Consider the following 23,597-nt stretch of genomic DNA (forward strand, 5'->3'; position numbering starts at 1 on the left):
AATATCCTACTGGAATACAGAAATTCAGATGATTTTTATACTGACTTTGCTTCCAGTAAACTTGTATGTCAGTTTTTAAAATTCTAAAAATGAAGCTGATGATTCTACCAGTTTCCTTTTTAACATGTATAGATTCTGTTAATGATTAAAGATAGTGATAAAAAATTCTTTCTAATTTTCTTCTTACTTTATTACAAAGCCTAGGAAATCGGAAATCATGAAAACTCCAAATTCCAAGAAACATGGATGAGGTAATAACCTTGTGAATTTCAATGTCAGCCTTAATGGAGGTCATACCATTCTTACACTCTATCTGTAAGCTGACTAATTCTGGTTTTGTAACAAGCACATAAAATTGTTTACAAGAAGATATGGATTGGAGATATTTTGCAGTCAGCAATACACATGGAATATTGATTAGTTTGGGTTTTATCAGCCACAGTATGACTGCTATTTAAGGCTAAAAAAACATTCCATGTTGTGGGAACAGACCCTTATATTGTAAAATGTTTAGCAGCATCCATGACCATTAGCGATTAGATGCCAAAACTCTGTAGTGCTTACTATTAAGAACAGAAAATGTCACTGAAAAATGCAATTGACCAATGGGACAAAGGCAGCATGAGGTAAATTGTCCACTTGGAAAGTTCTATATGAGATGATTTGTGTTGGGAGCGGGAAGCCATGCAGCGCTGCATGTAGGATCTTAGTTCCGGGACCAAGGATTGAACCTGCATCCCCTACATTGAAAGCATAGAGTGTTAACCACTGGAATGCCAGGGAAGACTCTGAGTTGAATTCTTAAGTGGTAATTGTCTTAGAGGTATTGTATAATGTAGTTAAAATTCTAAACACGAACTTCAAATACATATGATTCTCTTTAGGTTTTAGAAGTGTAACATTCTCTAGAAATGTCAGACTATTGAAACATATGGGTTCAGATACAAAATGCAATTCGATACTCTTAGGAAAAATGTTTTCTTTTTTCAAGAAATATTATATAGATTTGTGCATACATTTTCTTTTTTTAAGATTTGTGTGTGTGTGTGGACCATTTTTAAAGTCTTCATTGAATTTGTTATGACATTGCTTCTGTTTTATACTTTGGGTTTTTTTGGCCATTAGGCATGTGGGCTTTTAGCTCCCTGATCAGGGATTGAACCCCGACCTCCTGAACTGGAAGGTGAAGTTCTTTAACCACTGGACCACCAGGGAAGTCCCTGTGGCTAGCACATTCATTATATTTGGTCAATTAAAAATAGAAAAAACTTGGAGAGTTAAAAATAATTCTTGAATCTCACTTCCTGGAGGGAATCTTGTTAGCAGAGAAACACTCACTACACCTCTGTTTTTTGCTCTTTCTATGAGTGATTTCTCCCAAATTGGAACCAGTCTGTACACAGCTTTCCTGCCTTACCATTGCCTCTCATTTGCATTCCCCATATCATCTTTTAAACATTCTTTTTTGCATTCTTTTCCATTATGGTTTAGCCTGGAATATTGAATACAGTTGCCTGTGCTATCCAGTAGGACCTTGTTGTTTATCCATGCATATATAACCGTTTCCATCTGCTAATCTCAAACCCCCAATCCATTCCTCTCCCCCAGCCCTTGGCAACTACAAGCTGTTCTCTATGTCTCTGAGTCGGTGTATGTTTCATAGATAGATTGGATTTTGCATGTTCTAAATTCCACAGGTAAGTGAGGTCATGTGGTATTTGCCTTTCTCTTTCTCACTTACTTCACTTACTTCTCTAGATCCATCTATGTTGCTGCAGTTCTTTTTCATGACCGAGTAGTATTCTACTGGGGCTTCCCAGGTGGCATTAGTGGTAAAGAACCCACCTGCAAAGCAAAAGACAAAGAGACACTGGTTTGATCCCCGGGTAGGGAAGATTCCCCGGAGTAGGGCATGGGCAAGCCATTCCAGTATTCTGCCTGGAGAATCCCAAGGACAGAGAAACCTGGTGGGCTACAGTTCATGGGTGGCAAAGAGTCAGACTCGACTGAAGCTACTTAGCATGCACACAAAAAGAATTCTATTGTATGTATGTGCCAAAAATGCCTTCTAGAGACTTCTCTAGTGCTCCAGTGGCTAAGACTCCATGCTCCCAATGCAGTGGGCCTGGGTTCAATCCCTGGTCAGGAAACTAGATCCCACGTGCCGCAGCTAAGATCCAGTGCAGCCAAGTAAATCAATGTTCTTTAAAATGCCTTCTAAGATGCAAATTAAAATTTGTCTTTTTTTTAATTTGCCCAACATGCCATAGGTAATATACTAGAATTAATGTTAGTATTTGAATTACACCCTCTTCATAAAACTGAATTCTGTACTCAAAGATTCTCAAGAATCCTTGTAATCCAGTTCTGAAAGCACCATATGTGGGTCTGAAATACAGAAAAGTTGAACAGACCCTATAATTTATAATTTCAGGATATAATCTATTTTGCTTTGTTTGAAGTCTGGTTGACCTAATGACAGCCATAAAACAGGATTAAGATAATGCTTGCAAGTGATGCAATTTTGGAATTTTTCTTCATATCTCAGATCTGTATTGGGCTCATGGGGAACTCGGTCCTCTTCAAGTTAAAAATGTGCACTTTCATAACTCGGTCTCACCTGAAAAAGCCCATTGATGTCATATTCATACACCTGACTTTGGTCAATGTCTTGACCATCATGTTCAAGTTGATACCAGATGTCATGTCATCCTTTGGAGTACGACACTTTCTAGACGACGTTGGTTGTAAAGCAACTTTGTTCACACACAGAGTTACCCGGGGTCTTTCCATCTGTACCACCGCTCTCCTGAGTGCCTACCAAGCCATCACCATCAGTCCTGTTCATTCTAAGTGGGCGTGGCTTAAATTGAAACTCTCTACGTGTATTTACCCCTCTTTCCTTTTCTTCTGGGTCATCAACATGCTTATCTATATCCACATCATCAAAACAGTAGTAGCCAATCTCAACTTCACAATTGTTGGTTCTGGGTATTCCACACTATATTGCCAAACTAACCAGTTGGAACACCACTACTATTCAATGGCATTTTTGAGTGTCATCTTGATTCGAGATCTCCTCTTTGTGAGCCTCATGGCGTGGTCCAGTCTCTACATGGTGACCCTTCTCTACAAACACCGCCGGAGAGCCCCGCATATTCACAGCCCCACCCTCTCTCCCCGGCCCTCTCCTGAAATCCAAGCCACCCACATCATTCTTCTCCTAGTCAGCTGCTTTGTCTTCTTTTATTTCTCAGACAATTTTATTACCCTTTATCTGTTTTATAGACATGAGAAAAATTGGAGACTGAAGAGAATGAATGGAATAATTTCTTCCTGCTATCCAGTGATCTGCCCTTTTGTGCTGATGAAAAATAATAAAATTGTTTCCAAATGTATTTCTTCCATTTCAAAGATGAGAATGACCTTTTCTCGAAGAACAGTGAAGAGATGACCTGATATCTGCAGGCAATGTAGGGGGTCTCTGGAATAATTTATATAAAGAAGAAAATGCCACGTGGCTCTTGAATCCTTAAAATGGGGCTAGTCGGCTAAAATGAGATGAAATGTAAATTAAAAATACACACAGATTTGAATCTCACAAGGAAGAAGAGGACATAAACATCCCGTTAATAATTTTCCTATTTCATATGGATTACTTGTTTCTATTATAATAATTTGGGTTAAACAAAATGTAGTAGAGTCATATCATTAAATAATCTGCTTTGTTTTACTTTTTTTTAAACTGCAGCTACTAGAAGGTTTAAAATTACATTTGGGACCCACCTTATATTTCTATTAATGTGCACTGCTCTAGGGAAAGTCATTTGTCTATTTAACAAATAGATATAGCATGTTTAGGCATTAGACATGTTCTAAGCTCTCAAAAGAGTGGGGCATGCATGGGTGATTAACACAGGCAAAATATAATTACTGGGGAGATTATATGCAATGCTCTCTAAAAAATGTAAATCCACGTGATAGAGCTATAAATTATTCAAGCAGCTAACACAACATTGTAAGTTAACAATATTTCACTAAAATAAATCTTTCTTAAAAGGAAAGCAATAATTTGAGCAGGATAAATGAATCGGGAGTGCTGGGGCTGTCACCCTAACGCACAGCGCCCTGCAGGAGATGTCTTTCAATGTCTGTGGGAATCTATCCACGATAATAATCCCGCGAATGCTGTGCTCATATATTTGCAATTTTCAATATGCTATGTGACGATAACGTTAATGAAATGTGTCCCTCCCTTTTCAATAATTCTTTATTAAACACAGCCTGACACTTTCCTATCTACTCTGCTGCAACATTTGCTTTAAATAGATGGAGTTTGCACATTTCTTGGTTCTGCAGCATTTTTCTTCATCTTCAGCTTGTGTTGTTTTGAAGCCTTTGTTCAGTCAATTCATTGTTTGCTTTAAGTCCTCAGGGTTATGATGAAAGTGACATAGACTTTGAATCTTTGTTTAGAATGTTTGATGTATTCTGCTTTGCCCAGGCATAGGATTATGGGCTTAACCCCTAATAGTTCACTTTCCCCCTGACTTCCAATTTTCCCTGGTATAAATGAAATGAGTGATTCTTTTCCTTTGAAGAAATTTCATGTTCTCTATGAGCTTTTAAAATTGAACTTTAACATAGAAATAAAACTTATGATTACCAAAGGGGAGGGAGAGAGTGGATAAATTAGGAAAATAAGATTAACATATGTACACCACTATGTATAAGACAGAGGGCTTCCCAGGGCAGCACTAATAGAAAAGAATCCACCTGCCAATGCAGGAGACACGAGAGATGTGGGCTCAATCCCTAGAGATGTGGGCTCAATCCCTCGGTCAGAAAGATCCCCTGGAGTAGGAAATGGCAACCCACTCCAGTAATTTTGCCTGGGAAATTCCATGGGCAGAGGAGCCTGGAGGGCTACAGTCCATAGGGTCTCAAAGAGTCAGACTGAGCAAACACGCACCACAGAATACACTAACCCCACTTTGGGGTTTATTTTGAGGGCAATGAAATTACCGTCTTTAAGAGATGTATGTACCCCATTTTTGTAGCATTATTCATATACCCAAGAGACTCTTGAAAAGCAAGGAGATCAAACCAGTCCATCCTAAAGGAAATCAATCCTGAATATTCTTTGGAAGGACTGATACTGAAGCTGAAGCTCCAATATTTTGGCACCTGGTGCAAAGAGTCGATTCACTGGAAAAGACCCTGATGCTGGAAAAGATCGAAGGCAGGAAGAGAAGGGAACAATAGAGGATGAGATGATTGGATGGCATCCCTGATTTAATGGACATGAGTTTGAGCAAATTCTGGGAGATAGTGAAGGACAGGGAAGCCTGGTGTGCTGCAGTCCATTGGGTCGAAAAGAGTCGGACATGACTTAGCAACTGAACAACAAGATGTCAAAACAAGCTCTGTGTTAATCAGTGGATGAATGTGTGGATAAAATGTGGTATACATATATATATTTTTTTCCTGTCTCTATATTGAAATATTATCAGTTATTAAAAACTGAAGAAGGGGAGGGATGAACTGACAGTTGGGGTTAGTAGATGCAAATTATTACATATATCATGGGTAAATGAGGTTTTTTGTAGAGCACAGGGAACTAGGTTCAATATCCTGGGATAAACCGTAATGGAAAACAATATAAAAAAGAAAGTATGTATGTATATAACTGAATCGCTTTGCTATACACCAGAAATTAATGCAACAGTGTAAATCAACTATACTTCAATTAAAAAAAAATTTTTTTTTAAATGAAGAAAATCTTGCCACAGTGTGGATGGACCTTGAGGGCATTATACTATGTGAAACAAACTAGGCAGAGAAAAACAAATACTGTATGATCTCACTTATATGTGGAATTTAAGTATGCCAAACTCATAAAAGCAGAGATCAGACTGGTGGTTGTTTGGGGCCGGGGTGTGGGGGAAATGGGGATATCTGAGTTGAAGAGTATGAGCTTCCATTTCTTAGATGAATAGATTCTGGGGAGCTTAAAGGGCAGCATGGTTACTATAGTAGCTGTTGTTCAGTTGCTAAGTCATGTCCCACTCTTTGCAACCTCAGGGACTGCAGCACACCAGGCTTCCCTGTCCTTCACTATCTCCTGGAGTTTGTTCAAACTCAGGTCCATTGAGTCGATGATGCCATCCAACTAGCTCATCTCTATCGCCCCCTTCTTCTGGACTCAGTCTTTCCCAGCATCAGGGTCTTTTCCAATGAGTCGGCTCTTCACATCAGGTGGCCAAAGTATTGGAGTTTACTATAGTTAACAATACTGTACTGTATATGTGAAAGTGGCTAAGAGAGTGGGTCTCCAATGTTCTCATTATTAACAGTATGCTAATTCTGTGAGGTATTGAGATGCTAGCTAACTTTATTATGGGAATCATTTTGCAATGAACACTTGCATCAAAACAACACACTGTAGACCTTAAATTTTTGTTGTTGGGATTTAGTCACCAAGTTGTGTCCGACTCTTCTCGACCCCGTGGATCGCAGACTTTACAGAGTTAAACTTACACAGTGCCAATTACACTTCACAAGAGCTAGCAGCTCTTGGCGGGGAGAAAGCCCTAAAAGAGGAAGCACAACAAGGGAATTGGAAAAGTGAACTTCTGCTCTGAAGAGCTGCTCTGAGGTCAGGTTTTATCAAGTCCTCGGGGAGTTTCTATCAGTGGAGTGGCAACTAACTTTGATTTCTAATTTTCTAAAGTTTACTTTTTAATGCAGTTCAACTGGGGGGAAAATTACATCCTCAGATGATGACTTTGTCTCCTCATCAATAATCCTATTAAGTTTACCATGAGAATCATTTTGCATCTGGGAGAGCAATTTGCTGCCCCTCTGGGCACATCAGGATGACCCCAACAAGATGCTGGAGACAGCAGGTGACAAGGGGAACCCCTGGGAGGCTTTGCGGGTCAGACCCAGCCTTTCCAAAAAGCCTCTTGTTTTTTGCAGAGGCTGGCTGCTTTTAATAAGGATCTGAGATACTCAGTTTTGACAAGAGAGAGGCACGAAAATCTTTTCAAGATTCCCATTCCCCATCCTAAGCTTCCTTACAGAGACTGCCTTTCTTTTAAATTTCAAATTTAATCCTCCATCAATTTTCTGTTTGATATGATTGTATTTTATCTTTTTTCTCATGATATTGTCACTATCTCTCCTTTCCTCCATAGATATTACTTTTCATTTCTTCATTCTTTTTCTTTAGTATTTCCTATACCTGCCCTGTATTATTTTATTATTCACAATATATTTTACTTTAAAACTATATCTATCACACTTCCTACATTGTGTTTTGACATTTGAAATTTCCAAACCATTCCATGTATTGGCTAATACTGCTCCTTATTTTATGCTTTACTTTCACTTTTCACCTTTATACTCTACACCTTAGTTGATATTTATCTATATTTGATATCATGTCATGCCTCTCAGGTTCATTTAATTTCTCATTTTTACAATCTTCTGTTATACCTGCTTTTGTTTTTCCCCACATCACTCTATTTTTATAATATCCTTTATTTCAAATTATAATATGCTAATTTTATTTTTAGAGTACTTGAGTCACATTTACATTAATTGATAACATCGTTTCTTCTTAGAGGTTTTGTACATTTCTTGTTATTTAGTCGCTAAGTCATGTCCAATTCTTTTGCGACCTCATGGGCAATAGCCTGCCAGACTCCTCTGTCCATGGGATTTCCTAGGCAAGAATACTGAAGTGGGTTACCATTTCCTTCTCCAATACATTTCTTATTATGTACTAATTCCTAGGTTCAACAAATTTTCATGGTTTGTGAACGATGCTATTTTTTAAATTGCATTTTAAAATTTTCATTCTGGCATATAGAAATCCAAATGATTTTTGTTCTGACTCTTCAGGACTCTTGAAAATTGTTCTTAAAAATTCTAATCATTTAACCAATGATTATATCAGTTCCCTTCTTAAAATTTACAGAATATTTTAATGATAAAAGATAGTGGTAAATAATTCTTTCTAATTTTTTGCTTCTTTCTTTACCAAAAAGCCCAGGGAGGGATTTCCCTCGTGGTCCAGTGGTTAGGACTCTGTGCTTCCATGGCTGGGGGCATGGGTTTGATCCTTGGTCAGAGAACTAAGATCTCAAAAGCCATGCTGCTGGGCAAAAAAAAAAAAAAAAAAGTTCAGGGAATCTGGAAACATGAAAAATAGAAGTGATGAAGCAGATATTTTTACTCACAGCCGATCTCAAAGGAAAAGCTTTCAGTACACAGCCTTTAATATAATACTACTGCTGCTTTTAGATAGCATCACCAACTCAACGGACATGAATTTGAGCAAACTCCAGGAGATAGTGAAGGACAGAGGAGCCTGCTGTGCTGCAGTCCATGGGGTCACAGAGAGTGTGACATGACTTAGCAACTGAGCAACAACTGCCATTGTAAATATTTTTGTCTGAGTACAAGATCATTCCTTCCTAGTGCTACATAACTAAACATTTTTATCCTAAGTACATATTGAATTTTGTCACATGATTTTTTTGCATACACTGAAGTGACAATATATTTTTGTTCCTTGTGAGCAATCATACAGATGAAGTTTCAAATGTTAAAATTACCTTCCAGTTAGGGATAATTCTATGGCCAAGTGCTTGATTCTTTTTGCATATTGTGGACTCAATTTTTACAATCATTTTGATGGATTGCTTTTAATTTGGTTTCTGAAATAATCTCATATTATTGTCCTTTTCATTATAAGTTATGTTTTGCTACCAGGGTCATGCTAATCTCATAATGTGATTAATGGAAGGTTCTCCATTTTTTTATCCTCAGCAGTTGTTTGTATATATTATTTGTTTCTGAAGTGTTTGCCATACTTCACCATCAAGCATTCTTTAGAATTTCTTATGGAATGATTTTTACCCACTCTTCAATTTGACCATGAGGAGCATTGTCTACGTATGACCTTCTATGACACAAATATCTTTCTTTTGGTAAGTTAACTCTTAGGTATTTGTCCATATCTCCCAAATTTCCAAATCTATTGACAGAGTTAATCATACTTTCATATTATTTTCTAGTATTTGCAGCTTCTGTGTTGCTATCCATTTAACGTTCTAAATCTTGATAGTATTTATGCTTACCTTGAAGGAAAGTTATGACCAACCTAGATAGCATATTCAAAAGTAGAGACGTTACTTTGCCAACAAAGGTCCGTCTAGTCCAGGCTATGGTTTTTCCTGTGGTCATGTATGGGTGTTAGAGTTGGACTGTGAAGAAGGCTGAGCGCCAAAGAATTGATGCTTTTGAACGGTGGTGTTGGAGAACACTCTTGAGAGTCCCTTGGACTGCAAGGAGATCCAACCAGTCCATTCTGAGGGAGATCAGCCCTGCGATTTCTTTGGAAGGAATGATGCTAAAGCTGAAACTCCAGTACTTTGGCCACCTCATGCGAAGAGTTGACTCATTGGAAAAGATTCTGATGCTGGGAGGGATTGGGGGCAGGAGGAGAAGGGGACAACAGAGGATGAGATGGCTGGATGGCATCACCGACTCGATGGACATGAGTTTGAGTGAACTCCGGGAGTTGGTGATGCACAGGGAGGCCTGGCGTGCTGTGATTCATGGGGTCGTGAAGAGTCGGACACGACTGAGCGACTGAACTGAACTGAGGAAAGTGGAACAGTCTCACTGAAAAGTGAAAAGTGTTAGTCACTCAGTCATGTCTGACTCTTTGTAACCCCATGGACTATAGCCGGTCAGCCTCCTCTGTCCAAGGAATTCTCCAGGCAAGAATACTGGAGTAGGTTGCCATTCCCTTCTCCAGAGGATCTTCCTGCCCCAAGGAATCTTCCTGCCCCAGGGATCGAACCCAGGTCTTCTGCATTGCAGGCAAATTCTTTACCATCTGAGCCACGAGGGAAACCCATATGGCCTTGTGCTTATATTTTTACATTTATGTATGTACTATATGGGGCTTCCCAGATGGCGCTAGTGGTAAAGAACCGACCCGCCAATGCAGGAGGCATAAGGGATGCAGATTCAGTCCCTGGATCGGAAAGATCCCCTGGAGAAGGGCATGATAACCCATTCCAGGATTCTTGCCTGGAGAATCCCATTGGACAGAGGAGCCTGGTGGGCTACAGTCCATGGGGTTGCATAGAGTCAGACACAACTGAAATGAGTTAGCATGCACACATGTACTGTATGTACACACAATTCTTTTTATGTGCCAGAACTGTTGAATACGGTGTTCTACAGAAAATTTAGAATATTAAAACATATCGATCCAGATATTAAAAAGGAATCTAGGGACATCTGGTCAACCAGGTCAGTTTGTGAAGCGGTAACCTGTGTAGATATCTATGCGTGTGTGTGTTAGTCAGTCCCATCCAGCTCTTTGTGACCCCATAGACTGTAGCCTGCCAAGCTCCAGCTCTGTCTATGGAATTCTCTAGGCAAGGATACTGAAGTGGGTTGCTATTTCCTTCTCCAGGGGATGTCTATGGAGTCTACCAAACCTGAGGAAGCTGAAGCCAAGTGCATGGTTGTTGGCTTGTGGCCATTTGGGGGGATAAACAAGCTGGGATCTAATACTTTTAAGAAAAAATGCCCTCTAACATGCAAATTTCATATAGGCCCAATATGTTCTAGGTAACATACTATATAAGTTATTATTATTATTATTATTATTTTAAACTTTTGGTCTCTGACCAGGGATTGAACCCACGCCCCCTGCATTGGCAGCATGGAATCTTAACCACTGCACCACCAAGGAAGTCCCAATATACTAGAAATAGGGTGTTAGTATTTGAATTCCACCTGCTTCATAAAACCTAATTCTCTAAGGTTCTCAAGAATTCTCAAGAATCCAGTCTCTGAAAGTTCCGTATTGGGGCCTGAAATACAGAAGAGTGGAACATTTCGCACCCTGTCCTCCTCCTGAACTGTCAGTCATTAATTTCTTTAACAAGCTCCATTATAATTTCCCAATATACTCTATTTTGTTTCAGTACAAACCAGGTAAACCTAATTAATATATTTAAAATCAATAAGATATGTTTACAAGTGATGAAATTTGGGGTTTTTTCCATATGTTTCAAATTTGTGTCAGGTTCATGGGAAATTCATTGCTTTTCATGTTCTATATGTACACCTTCTTAACTCATTATCACATGAAAAATCCAATAGATTTAATATTCATACACTTGACCTTGGTCAACATTTTGAATATCATGTTTAACTTGATACCACATTTCATGTCATCCTTTGGAGACAGATATTTTCTGGATGATATAGGTTGTAAGGCAACTTTGTATACATACAGAGTTACCCAGGGTCTTTCCATCTGTACCACCACTCTCCTGAGTGCCTACCAAGCCGTCACCATCAGTCCTATTCAGTCTAATTGGGCATGGCTTAAATCAAAACTCTCTACATGTGTTTACCCTTCTTCCCTTTTCTTCTGGGTCATCAACATGCTCATCTATATCCACGTCATTAAAACTGTAGAAGCCAGACGAAATTTCGCAATAGTTCAGTTCAGTTCAGTCACTCAGTCGTGTCCAACTCTTTGCGACCCCATGAATCGCAGCACGCCAGGCCTCCCTGTCCATCACCAACCCCCGGAGTTCACTCAAACTCATGTCCATCGAGTCGGTGATGCCATCCAGCCATCTCATCCTCTGTCGTCCCCTTCTCCTCCTGCCCCCAATCCCTCCCAGCATCAGGGTCTTTTCCAATGAATCAACTCTTCGCATGAGGTGGCCAAAGTACTGAAGTTTCAGCTTTGGCATCATTCCTTCCGAAGAAATCCCAGGGCTGATCTCCTTCAGAATGGACTGGTTGGATCTCCTTGCCATCCAAGGGACTCTCAAGAGTGTTCTCCAACACCACAGTTCAAAAGCATCAATTCTTCAGCACTCAGCCTTCTTCACAGTCCAACTCTCACATCCATACATGACCACAGAAAAACCATAGTCTAGATTAGACGGACCTTTGTTGGCAAAGTAATGTCTCTGCTTTTCAATGTGCTATCTAAATTGATCATAACTTTTCTTCCAAGGAGAAAGCCACTTCATGGCTGCAGTCACCATCTGCAGTGATTTTGGAGCCCAAAAAAGAAAGTCTGACACTGTTTCCACTGTTTCCCCATCTATTTCCCATGAAGTGATGGGACCAGATGCCATGATCTTTGTTTTCTGAATGTTGAGCTTTAAGCCAACTTTTTCACTCTCCACTCTCACCTTCATCAAGAGGATTTTGAGTTCCTCTTCACTTTCTGCCATAAGGGTAGTGTCATCTGCATACCTGAGGTTATTGATATTTCTCCCAGAAATCTTGATTCCAGCTTGTGCTTCTTCCAGCCTAGCGTTTCTGCATAGAAGTTAAATAAGCAGGGTGACAATATACAGCCTTGACGTCCTCCTTTTCCTATTTGGAACCAGTCTGTTGGTCCATGTCCAGTTCTAACTGTTGCTTCCTGACCTGCATATAGGTTTCTCAAGAGGCAGATCAGGTGGTATGGTATTCCCATCTCTTTCAGAATTTTCCACAGTTTATTGTGATCCATGCAGTCAAAGGCTTTGGCATAGTCAATAAAGCAGAAATAGATGTTTTTCTGGAACTCTCTTGCTTTTTCCATGATCCAGTGGATGTTGGCAATTTGATCTCTGGTTCCTCTGCCTTTTCTAAAACCAGCTTGAACATCTAAGTTCACGGTTCATGTATTGCTGAGGCCTGGCTTGGAGAATTTTGAGCATTACTTTACTAGCATGTGAGATGAGTGCAATTGTGTGGTAGTTTGAGCATTCTTTGGCATTGCCTTTCTTTGGGATTGGAATGAAAACTGACCTTTCCCAGTCCTGTGGCCACTGCTGAGTTTTCCAAATTTGCTGTCAACCTATGCAAGCCACACCACACAATTCAATGGAATTTTTGAGCGTCATGGTGATTTGAGATCTCCTCTTCGTGTTCCTCATGATATGGTCCAGTCTCTACATGTCTCTACCACCATCTCTAGTAACCAGTGCATGAAGCCAACAATAAAGTCTGGAATAATTGGCCCCAAACTGCCAGGATTTGATTAATAATTTGATCATTTTTTCCTTGACTTCCCACTTAGTACCAACTGGAGAAAGCCAGATATTCACCCCCCTCCCCTTCTAGTTCACCTGCTGACCCATTTTAGTGCCCCAGGCCAACAGCCTCCCATCATGGCTTACCTGAAGCCTTCCCTATTTTTCTTTTAAGGAGCTCTCCCACTCTGCCTGCCTTTGAGTCTCTGCTAAATGCTGGTGATGGTGGCTGACTCCCTTGCTAGAGCCAGCTCTGAACAATAGCCTTTCCTTGTTCTCCTTCTGGGTTTCTCTTTTGATTTCCACATTGTCTCAATCCTCTGTTCAAACCCACAAGAGTTTTCTTCACATGAATGAAGCTCTCCATGGTTATTCTCATAATATCCTATGTCCCTCTCACAGCATAACTCATGCTTCAATTTCTGTCTCCATACTGTCTGGCCAGTCATAAGGAAGAACTCAATGTTGACAAAAACAGACTATGTGATTTCCCATTTTGGCATCTTTGCACATTTGTCCTCACACACACTGATTCTCAGTCTGAAAAATGAAAATCTCAACCCAAAAGCTATCTTCCTTGTTTCCAGACCTTCATAGCTGTGTGTTTCTATCTCTTCTTGCCTCTTGAAACTATTTTGCATTTTGCTCTCTGCAATGAACTACCCACCTTCGATAAAAGGTGATTCTGAGATCACCATTGGATGACACGATAATATAACAGAAGTCCATTCTTAAGTAATCCATTTTCACTTACCATGTTTTTATGGTAAACACTTACCATGTTTGCAGCCAAGTAAATGGTACTCCAGTTTCCAGCCCACTAAAAAGAACATTTATATTGACTCATATTAGGAAACCCTTTGCTCTGTGCACACCTCTTTACAGGAAACTCCTCAACCCCAACCATGGAATAAGAAAAGACTTTGTTTCATTGCATTACTCAGGAGCAAAGCTAAAAATACAACAAGGATCAGGAAATTAAGCAAGATTCTACACTTACATGTAGAATGGAATTTGCATGCACGCATGCTCAGTCATGCCCAACTCTTTGCAACACTACGAACCGCAACCCACTAGGCTCCTTTGTCTATGGGATTTTCCAAGCAAGAATACTGGAGTGGGTTGCCATTTCCTTCTCCATGGAATCTTTCTGACCCAGGGATTAAACCTATGTCTCCTGCATTGGCAGGCAGATTCTTTACCACTGAGCCACCGGGAAGCTCCTATAGGATGAAGGATTGTGAGTTAGTGGCTTAGAGTTGAAACTCCATCACCACTTACTATGATGAAAGTGAAAGTGAAAGTCACTCAGTCCTGTCCGACTCTTTGTGACCCCATGGACTATACACTCCATGGAATTCTCCAGGCCAGAATACTTGAGTGGGTAGCTTTTCCCTTCTCCAGGGGATCTTCCCAACCCAGGGATCAAAGCCAGGTCTCCCGCCTTGCAGAAGGATTCTTCACCAGCTGAGCCACCAGGAAAGCCCAAGAATACTGGAGTGGGTAGCCTATCCCTTCTCCAGGGGATCTTCCTGACCCAGGAATCAAACCTGGGTCTTACCAGCTGAGCTACTAGGGAAGCCATGATGAGCTCAATCACAAATCTAGTGCTTTGATTTTTGCCATAGAGGCAAGTCAAGATAAAACTCTGAATTTTATACCCAACACTACACACACATACACCTGCATGTCCACAGCAGACAATGCCACATATATTTAAACAGTTACCTCCCAAGTGCCCACATATTCCTTTCCAGGTCTATGTCTCCTTCATCTTGGGCAGCACAGATCATGCCTAATGCAAGAGTCAAAAGTAGAACATCCATCCTGATGTAAATTATTCCTCACTTTTCTTCAGCATCTGTGAATTTGTTGTTAGTTGGTAGAAAAACTGACTCCCTGACTTGTTTTTATAAGAATTGTGTGTTGATGTGGCATATTATGACTGGCTTGTATGTACCTGCTTATAAGTCATCTTCAGTCAGTCAGTCAGTTCAGTGGCTCAGTCGTGTGATTCTTTGCAACCCCATGAATTGCAGCATGCCAGGCCTCCCTGTCCATCACCAACTCCCGGAGTTCACTCAGACTCACGTCCATTGAGTCAGTGATGCCATCCAGCCATCTCATCCTCTGTCGTCCCCTTCTCCTCCTGCCCCCAATCCCTCCCAGCATCAGAGTCTTTTCCAATGAGTCAACTCTTCACATGAGTTTCAGCTTTAGCATCAGTCCTTCCAAAGAACACCCAGGGCTGATCTTCAGAATGGACCGGTTGGATCTCCTTGCAGGCCAAGGGACTCTCAAGAGTCTACTCCAACACCACAGTTCAAAAGCATCAATTCTTCAGCACTCAGCTTTCTTCACAGTCCAACTCTCACATCCAACATGACCACTGGAAAAACCAGAGCCTTGACTAGACAGACCTTTGTTGGCAAAGTAATGTCTCTGCTTTTCAATATGCTATCTAGGTTGGTCATAACTTCCTTCCAAGGAGTAAAGTGTCTTTTAATTTCATGGCTGCAGTCACCATCTGCAGTGATTTTGGAGCCCAGAAAAAGTCTGACACTGTTTCCACTGTTTCCCCATCTATTGCCCATAAAGTGATGGGACCAGATGCCATGATCTTCGTTTTCTGAATGTTGAGCTTTAAGCCAACTTTTTCACTCTCCTCTTTCACTTTTATCAAGAGGCTTTTTAGTTCCTCCTCACATTCTGCTATGAAAGTAGTGTCATCTGCATATCTGAGATTATTGATATTTCTCCCTGCAATCTTGATTCCAGCTTGTGGTTCTTCCAGCCCAGTGTTTCTCATGATGTACTCTGCATATAAATTAAATAAGCAGGGTGACAATATACAGCCTTGACGTCCTCCTTTTCCTATTTGGAACCAGTCTGTTGTTCCATGTCCAGTTCTAACTGTTGCTTTCTGACCTGCATATAGGTTTCTCAAGAGGCAGGTCAGGTGGTCTGGTATTCCCATCTCTTTCAGAATTTTCCACAGTTTATTGTGATACACACAGTCAAAGGCTTCTTACAAATAAACAAATAACCCAATTAAAAAATGGGCAGAGGACCTCAATAGACATCTTTCCAAAGAAGACATACACATGACAACAGGAACAAGAAAAGGTACTCAACATCACTAACCATCAGAAAAATGCCAATCAAAACCACAATGAGCTATCAGCTCACACCTCTGAGGACAGCCATTATCAAATGGTCAGAGATAAGAAGGATTGTTGAGGGGGTGGAAGAATGGAGACCTTTGCACACAGTCTGTGGGTTGGCAGCTGTGAATCTGAAAGTAACATCTAGAAATGGGTCCAATTTTGTCGCTGGATTCTAAAGTGAACCATGTATACCAATTAACAAATGAGATGTTAAGAACAATGATATTTTCAGTTCTCCTCAACATTTAGTATTTGGAAAGTCAACATAAAGAATGTAGCTAACCATCTCTGTGTTCTTTCTTTAGTTTGGTCAAATGATCTATTTATATTTCCTTTTAAATTATTTGGTTTCTAGATATCTGCCAGTGGGCTTCCCTGATGGCTCAACAGGTGAAGAATCCACCTGCAATGTAGGAGATGTGGGTTCAATCCCTAGGTCACAAAGATCCCCTGGAGAAGGAAGGGCATGGCAACCCACTCCAGTATTCTTGCCTGGAAAATCCCATAGACAAAGGAGCCTAGTGGGCTGCAGTTCATAGTGTTGCAAAGAGTTGGACACGACTGAGCGACTAAACACAGCACAGCAATATTCAAATGTACAGTATAATCTTATTGATAAGAGTTGCCAGGCTGTACATGACATCCCTAGGATATATATTTACTTCATAGCTAGACGTTTCTACCTCTCATCCATCCATCCATCAAGAGCCAAGGAAGATCTTGATCAAAATGGGAAATGTTACAAAGAATAAACAGCAACCTCAACTAAATAGAGTCGGGGGACCTGAAGGGGACTCTCTCACACCCTAAAAAGATAGCAGAGCCCAATGAGAAAAAAAGGTAAAGACTCAGCCAATGAAAGCAGCAGAGTCTTTGTTGACTGTAGCCCACCCCCCGCTCCCCACACCAACTTCTTTTTCCTCTCTAGAAAGTACTCTACTTTCCCTGCCATTCGAGAACTTATCATGACTCGCCATGGTTGCATGGTCCCAAATTAATCCATACTTGCTGGAGAAACAAATGCCTCCTAGTCTATTTGTCATGTCAAGAGTAGTCTACACCAAAAAAAAAAAAAAAAGTAGTCTGCACCAACAGGTAAAATATAAAAGTCCATCCACGAAAATATTTACTTTCAGGGCACCACTAATAAGAAATCAGAAGTGAATAATTGCTGGGTAATAGTGGGCTGCTTACAATAGATTTAAAGTTTTCTCTATGCAACATCTTATGCCCCACCAAATGAAAACACTTAATGCCAAAATGTTTACTTTACTTGTGCTATTTGTCTCTTAGAAAGATATGTTTAATACTATTTTTTGCATTGCTGATTTTAAATAATTTTGAGATTAATAGTCTCATTTTAAGAAAATAGATTTATTTAGATAGTGTATTGAGACAAAAATGTATATTCCACCAAAGTTTTCTGTACTGTTTATGTTATCTGTATTTTTAAAGCATACATAATTAATACCTTCCAGCTTTAAGGTGTAATATGATTTTTTATTTAATTTTTGTTTTGCTTTGGAGATAGCTGATTTACAATGCTATGTTTAAGCTGTTAACAGCAAAGTGATTCAGTTATATATATATTTTTTATATATGTATGTATGTATAGTAGAGTTAATGTTCTATACAATAGGTCCTTGTTGATTATCATTTTATGTAGAGTGGTGTATATATGCTAATCTCAACACCCTGATTTATCCCTCCCCCTACCTTTCCCCTTTGGTAACGGCAAGTTTGCTTTCTATGTCTGTGAGTCTGTTTCTCTTTTGTAAATGAATTCATTTGTATCACTTTTTTTAGATTCTACATCCACATTATCATATGCTATTTATCTTTGTTTCACTTTACTCACTTAGTAGATATAATTTAAATGAGCCAAGAAAATATAAACAAAAAATTGTTTTAGTTGTAAGCAACTTTGCTGCTTTTATGGCAAAGCTGCCTGTTGCCTGATGCATACAATTTATTTATTTTTTTTTGATGCATACAATTTAACTTAGCCACTGTTGAGAAAGTTTTGTGTCATGGATTGAAAAGTAAACCAGTTTCAAGAGACTGTTCAGTAAAATTTTCAGTTCTGATGATTGGAATTCTACTTTTGGAGGATTTATCATATTTTGCAACAAAAATAAAGCCAAGTTAAATATTTTTCAATGGTGTTGTTGGGGATTAATAAGTAAAAATACTGCCCTTTGCCAAGAAACCATTTGGGTTTTTGCTTGCTTTTTTAGGAAGACAGCAATCTGTTTCTAATATTTATTTATTTTGGCTGTGCTGGGTCTTTGTTGCTGTGTGTGGACTTTCTCTAGTTGCCCAATGAGGGCTTCTCACTGCAGTTGCTTCTGTAGCTGTGGGGAGTGCGCTCTAGGACACATGGGCTCAGCAGCTGCAGCTCTCCGGCTCTAGAGCGCAGGTTCAATAGAGGTGGCACACAGGCTTAGTTGTCCAGAGGCCTGTGGATTCTTCCGGAACCAGGGATCAAACCTGTGTCTCCTGCATTGGCAGTCAGGCAGATTCCTATCCACTGGACCACCACGGAAGTCCAAAAAACTATTTGTTTTGATAGTACAGAATACTTTGAAACCTTCAGAGTTACATTTAGAATTTATTGACCTTAGGTGTTATCTCCAGGGAAGCAGAACCAGACACAATATAATGGGAACCAAAGTTCTGGGGTTGCATGTGGGGTGAGATTTGCTGATGCACATGGTGGAACCAAGACACCGAATGGAATTCCATCTAAGGTAGTATTTGAAAAGACTCAAATACAGCTTAAAAAAAAAAGTTTATAGAATAAATGAGGAGAATTTAACCTAAAAATGTTACAGTAGATGGTGTTATTAGTTCCAGATAGTTAGTAGCTACCCTTATCGGGTAATGACTGGGAAGGGGCATGCCAAGGTTTCTGGGAGCATGAGTGTTCTGTTTCTTGATCTGGGTGCTGGTTACATTGGCTGTGTCTATTTTGAAAATTCATAGCAGGGCATAATCGTTGGCATGTTAATTTCATTACAAAAATTAAGGAAAAAATTAGTAGATACATGAAGATGCCAGATGCTCAGTTGAGTTTGGTAGATCAAAGCCAAAGACAAAAATATCACATTGTGATGACCAAAGAGGTAAGCACTATAATGGAGACAAGTCACAGAAAGGGTGTGGAGACCTTTAAGGAGGAATAACACTTGTGCTAAATGAGGGTAACAATTCCACAGAGATATAACACAGCTGGTGGAGAAGAGACCATCATTTAAAAATGGAAGACAACTTCCTAACTTGAAGTTCATCTGACACGCATGTCCAAACCACATCTTGGTTAGAAGTGTTAGTGGAAGGAGGGTCTGGAGACCCTCCCTCCTGTGGGCCTCAGTTCTTGGTAAGGACGCAAGGAAGAATCTAAGGTCTTACCCTAGCAAGAAAGTTTACTAACTATAAGGAAAGAAAGAACAGGCGGCAAAGAGTCAGACAGGACTGAGCGACTGAGCCCACACAAACAAAGAAAGAGAGGACACCTCAAGAGAGAGGTAGGCCAGGCAAAGGGAGGCAAACGGCCCTGGGTCACCGAGGTTTTAAGGCAGGATCATTTGAATAATCTGGGGGGGAGGGGGGGAGTGTCGCTGATTGACAGCCTTGATTGACAGTTGCAGGTTATATACCAAGATGCTCTACCGTGCATGTCCTTCTCATGATTCAGTCTGTTACAATTAGATGCATGTATTCAGTATTCATAGAATATTTATAAGTAGTGAGTCCAATGGCCACCAAGCTTGCTTTAGTACAGAATGGTGTGAAGTGTGTGCATGTGCTGAGGAGGGAAGGTCCACCATTCTCCAGGTGGGTTTTTGTTTTGTTTTGTTTTGTTTTTTTACTTGCCCCTGACTTTTTTGAGAACTGGTGGGAACATATTAGGGGCTGCTGCGGCTGCTGCTAAGTCTCTTCAGTCTTGTCCGACTCTGTGCGACCCCATAGACGGCAGCCCACCAGGCTCCTTTGTCCCTGGGACTCCCCAGGCAAGAATACTGGAGTGGGTTGCCATTTCCTTCTCCAATATTAGGGGCAGGGCTGGTAAATTGCTTGGTGGGATTCGGCGGCTATTAGGCCGCTTTTCGGGAGACGGCAATGGCAACCCACTCCAGTGCTCTTGCCTGGAAAATCCCATGACGGAGGAGCCTGGTAGGCTGCAGTCCATGGGGTCGCGTAGAGTCGGACACGGCTGAGCAACTTCACTTTCACATTTCACTTTCATGCATTGGAGAAGGAAATGGCACCCCACTCCAGTGTTCTTGCCTGGAGAATCCCAGGGACGGAGGAGCCTGGTGGGCTGCCGTCTATGGGGTCGCACAGAGTCGGACACGACCGAAGCAACTTAGCAGCAGCAGGCCGCTTCTCGGTTACTCTCAGCTAACTTCCTGGCTATCAGAAGCAGCAATGAAAAACACACCTATTTTAAACTACATAGAGAGTTTAAACCCTATGAGACTTTAAGGATGAAGCACTAATTTTAAAGCTCATGGAGAAAACGAAATCTCTTCAGAGGAAAAGCACCCATCAACGTGGTGTTTGATATCTTGTCTGCACCATGGGAAGCTGGAAATAAAATATAAGTGACCCACTGAACGAAAAGGGTTCAGCTGAAGAATCTGATGTCTGGACGATGTAGAATCCATCAGCCATGATGAAAAGTCATTATGCAAAATTTTAAGTTACCGTTTCACTTACATATCTCTGGGTACTTAAATGGAACAGTGAATTAAATAAAAGACCTCAAAATTGCAGAATCTGAAAATGATAAACAGATGCTGAGGAAATAGTTCGCCAAATTATATTTATTTAAAACAAATATAGTGTAGTACTCCGCAAAGGGCCTTGTTTCCTGAAGAAAAGTTATTGAAAATGAAGGAACACATTTCATTAAAATTCTCATAAGAGATTGGATTGAAGTATGATACACGCACAATAACATAAGTGGAGCTATTATTATGTATAAATATATGCAGACGTTGAAAAGCAAACACTGGCATTTAACTACGCAAAAGAGTAAAATTCCTATCCTTCTCAGCTCTCCTAACCTGCTGTCTTTCTAAAGCTCTGTCATACACCCTTATACTTTTCCTATACTATAAATATTCTCTATATGGCCTATGTTACTCATCAACATATGCCCAACCTCTAAAATAGTGCTGGGAAAAAGTAAACCATGCAATTATATGTTTAATGAATACATAAATGACTTTTCCCAGAGTAACAGTGTTGAATAGAAATTAACTCAATCACCATGTAATTTTAAATTTCTAAGCAGCCACATTTCAGAAAACAGCAAAACCAAGCAGGTAAAGTTAGTTTCAATGACATATTTACAATACTTTTAATTTATACATAATAGTATAATTTAACTAAGGAATCAATATGAAAATTATTAATTTCACATTTATGTACTCTTCTTCATTGGAAGATTTCAAATGCGAGGGTATTTCTAAGTTTCCACCTCAATGGGAATTATACTAACCCCAAATTAAGTGCTCAACAGTCCATGCTGGAGAGTGCTCTGTTGTGGAAAGATACAAGCATCAGATCATCTACTAAATGTTCTTTGAGAAAAGGTAATTGTCCCCCGTGAAAGGAAGGAAGTCATTTTGGAAATTTTATTTTTCATCAGCACAAAAGGGCACAGGGATGGGTAGCAGGAGGAAATTATCCCAGTAATTCTCTCCATTTCCGGTTTTTTCGTGGGTAAATAAAGCAAGTAGAAGGCCATAAAGTTGTTTAAGCAATAAAAGAAAACAAAGCAACCTACCAGCAAAAGAATAGTGTGGGTGGCTTTGATTTCAGGAGATGACTGGAGAGAGAGGCTGAGGCTGTGAATATGCTGGACTCTCTGGCGGTGTTTGTAGAGGAGGGTCACCATGTAGACGCTGGACCACATCATGAGGATCACAAAGAGGAGATCTCGAAGCACCATGGCATTCAAAAATGCCATTGAATAGCGGTGTTGCAACTGGTTGCTTTGACAGTATATGGTATAATACCCAAGACCAGCAGTTGTGAAATTGTTCCTTGCCCTTACAGTTTCAATGATGTGGATATAGATGAGCAAGTTGATGACCCAGAAGAAAAGGAAAGAGGGGTAAATGCACATCGAGAGTTTAGATCTAAGCCACGCCCACTTAGAGTTAAGAGGATTGATGGTGATAGCTTGGAACACACTCAGGAAAGCAGTAGTACAGATGGAAAGACCCCGGGTAACTCTATATATGTACAAAGTTGTCTTACAACCAACATCGTCCAGAAAATATCTTTCTCCAAAGGATGGCATGACGTCTGGTATCAACTTGAACAAGATAGTCAAAACATTGACCAAGGTCAGGTGTATGAATACGACATCAATGGGCTTTTTCAGGCAAGACTGAGTTAAGAACGTGTCTATATATAGTATGAAGAGCACCAAGTTCCCCATGAGCCCAATACAAATCAGAGATATGAAGAAAAACCCCAAGATTGCATCACTTGAAAACATTATCTTCATATTGTTTTATATGTTTTCCTTCGATTCGCCAGGTTTCAAAGAAAGCAAAATCAATTATATTTTGAAATTATAAATAATAGAGCCTCTTAAAGAATATGGTATCTGATGGTTCAGCATAAGGAGAGGGAGTTTGTAGTTTCAACTCTTCCATGTTTCAGGCCAAGATGTGTCATTTCCAGGGATTAAATTCCAGGGTTTCTTAAAAGTCTGAGAGTACAGAATTAGGTTTGTAAAGAGAATAGGATTCAAATGACTATTTCAAATGTGGGGAGGGAGGAAGGAAGAAAGAATGACACTAGCAAAGAAGTAGCAAATTAATCCTACAAAGAAATAAATGGAATCAACACAAGCAAAAGCAGAAGTTAATTGATCACAAACTTCATATGGAAAGTAAAAACATATAGAAAAGTTAGATCCTTCAGAACAATCATAAAATCAACAAATCTATGGGGTACTGTAACATTTCCCTTAGGGAAAGCACAAATGATGTCAAGATTAAATTTTTCTAAAGAGAGTGCTGGAGAAGTTGTCAATATTAGAAAATAACACGATATTGTGATTATTGGAAATTTAAGAAATTTGTGGGCAACTTTCTAGAAGACCTAACTTACCAAACAAAGATACTGGAATAATAGAAAAGCATAAGTATGCAATCCTTGTCATTATAAAATTGAACAGTAGCAAAAATTGTTCCAGACGAATTCTCAAACATCTCAGTGTTGAAGCATGCCAAACACATCAGATACAAATCGTACTGGTGAACCACTGCTAAGGGCAGAAGGGAGAACATGCCGTTAGTCACATTATGAGGTTGGCATAAGC

At 39.9% G+C, this 23,597-nt stretch overlaps 2 protein-coding genes and 1 pseudogene across 2 annotated transcripts; 2 read left to right on the forward strand and 1 right to left on the reverse strand.

Moving 5' to 3' along the window:
* Nucleotides 1–2,451: 2,451 nt before the first annotated feature.
* LOC133229877 (vomeronasal type-1 receptor 4-like) lies at nt 2,452–3,454 on the forward strand. The gene has a single exon (XM_061386635.1). The coding sequence runs from the start codon at nt 2,504–2,506 to the stop codon at nt 3,452–3,454; it is 951 nt and encodes a 316-aa protein (XP_061242619.1). The 5' UTR covers nt 2,452–2,503.
* A 7,609-nt stretch (nt 3,455–11,063) lies between these two features.
* On the forward strand, nt 11,064–13,041 carry LOC133229445 (vomeronasal type-1 receptor 2-like; annotated as a pseudogene).
* Nucleotides 13,042–21,824: 8,783 nt separating this feature from the next.
* On the reverse strand, nt 21,825–22,796 carry LOC133229878 (vomeronasal type-1 receptor 4-like). The gene has a single exon (XM_061386636.1). The coding sequence runs from the start codon at nt 22,773–22,775 to the stop codon at nt 21,825–21,827; it is 951 nt and encodes a 316-aa protein (XP_061242620.1). The 5' UTR covers nt 22,776–22,796.
* Between the last annotated feature and the right edge of the window lie 801 nt (nt 22,797–23,597).

Source organism: Bos javanicus, chromosome 18 (genome assembly GCF_032452875.1).
Source record: "Bos javanicus breed banteng chromosome 18, ARS-OSU_banteng_1.0, whole genome shotgun sequence".
Taxonomy (NCBI): domain Eukaryota; kingdom Metazoa; phylum Chordata; class Mammalia; order Artiodactyla; family Bovidae; genus Bos; species Bos javanicus.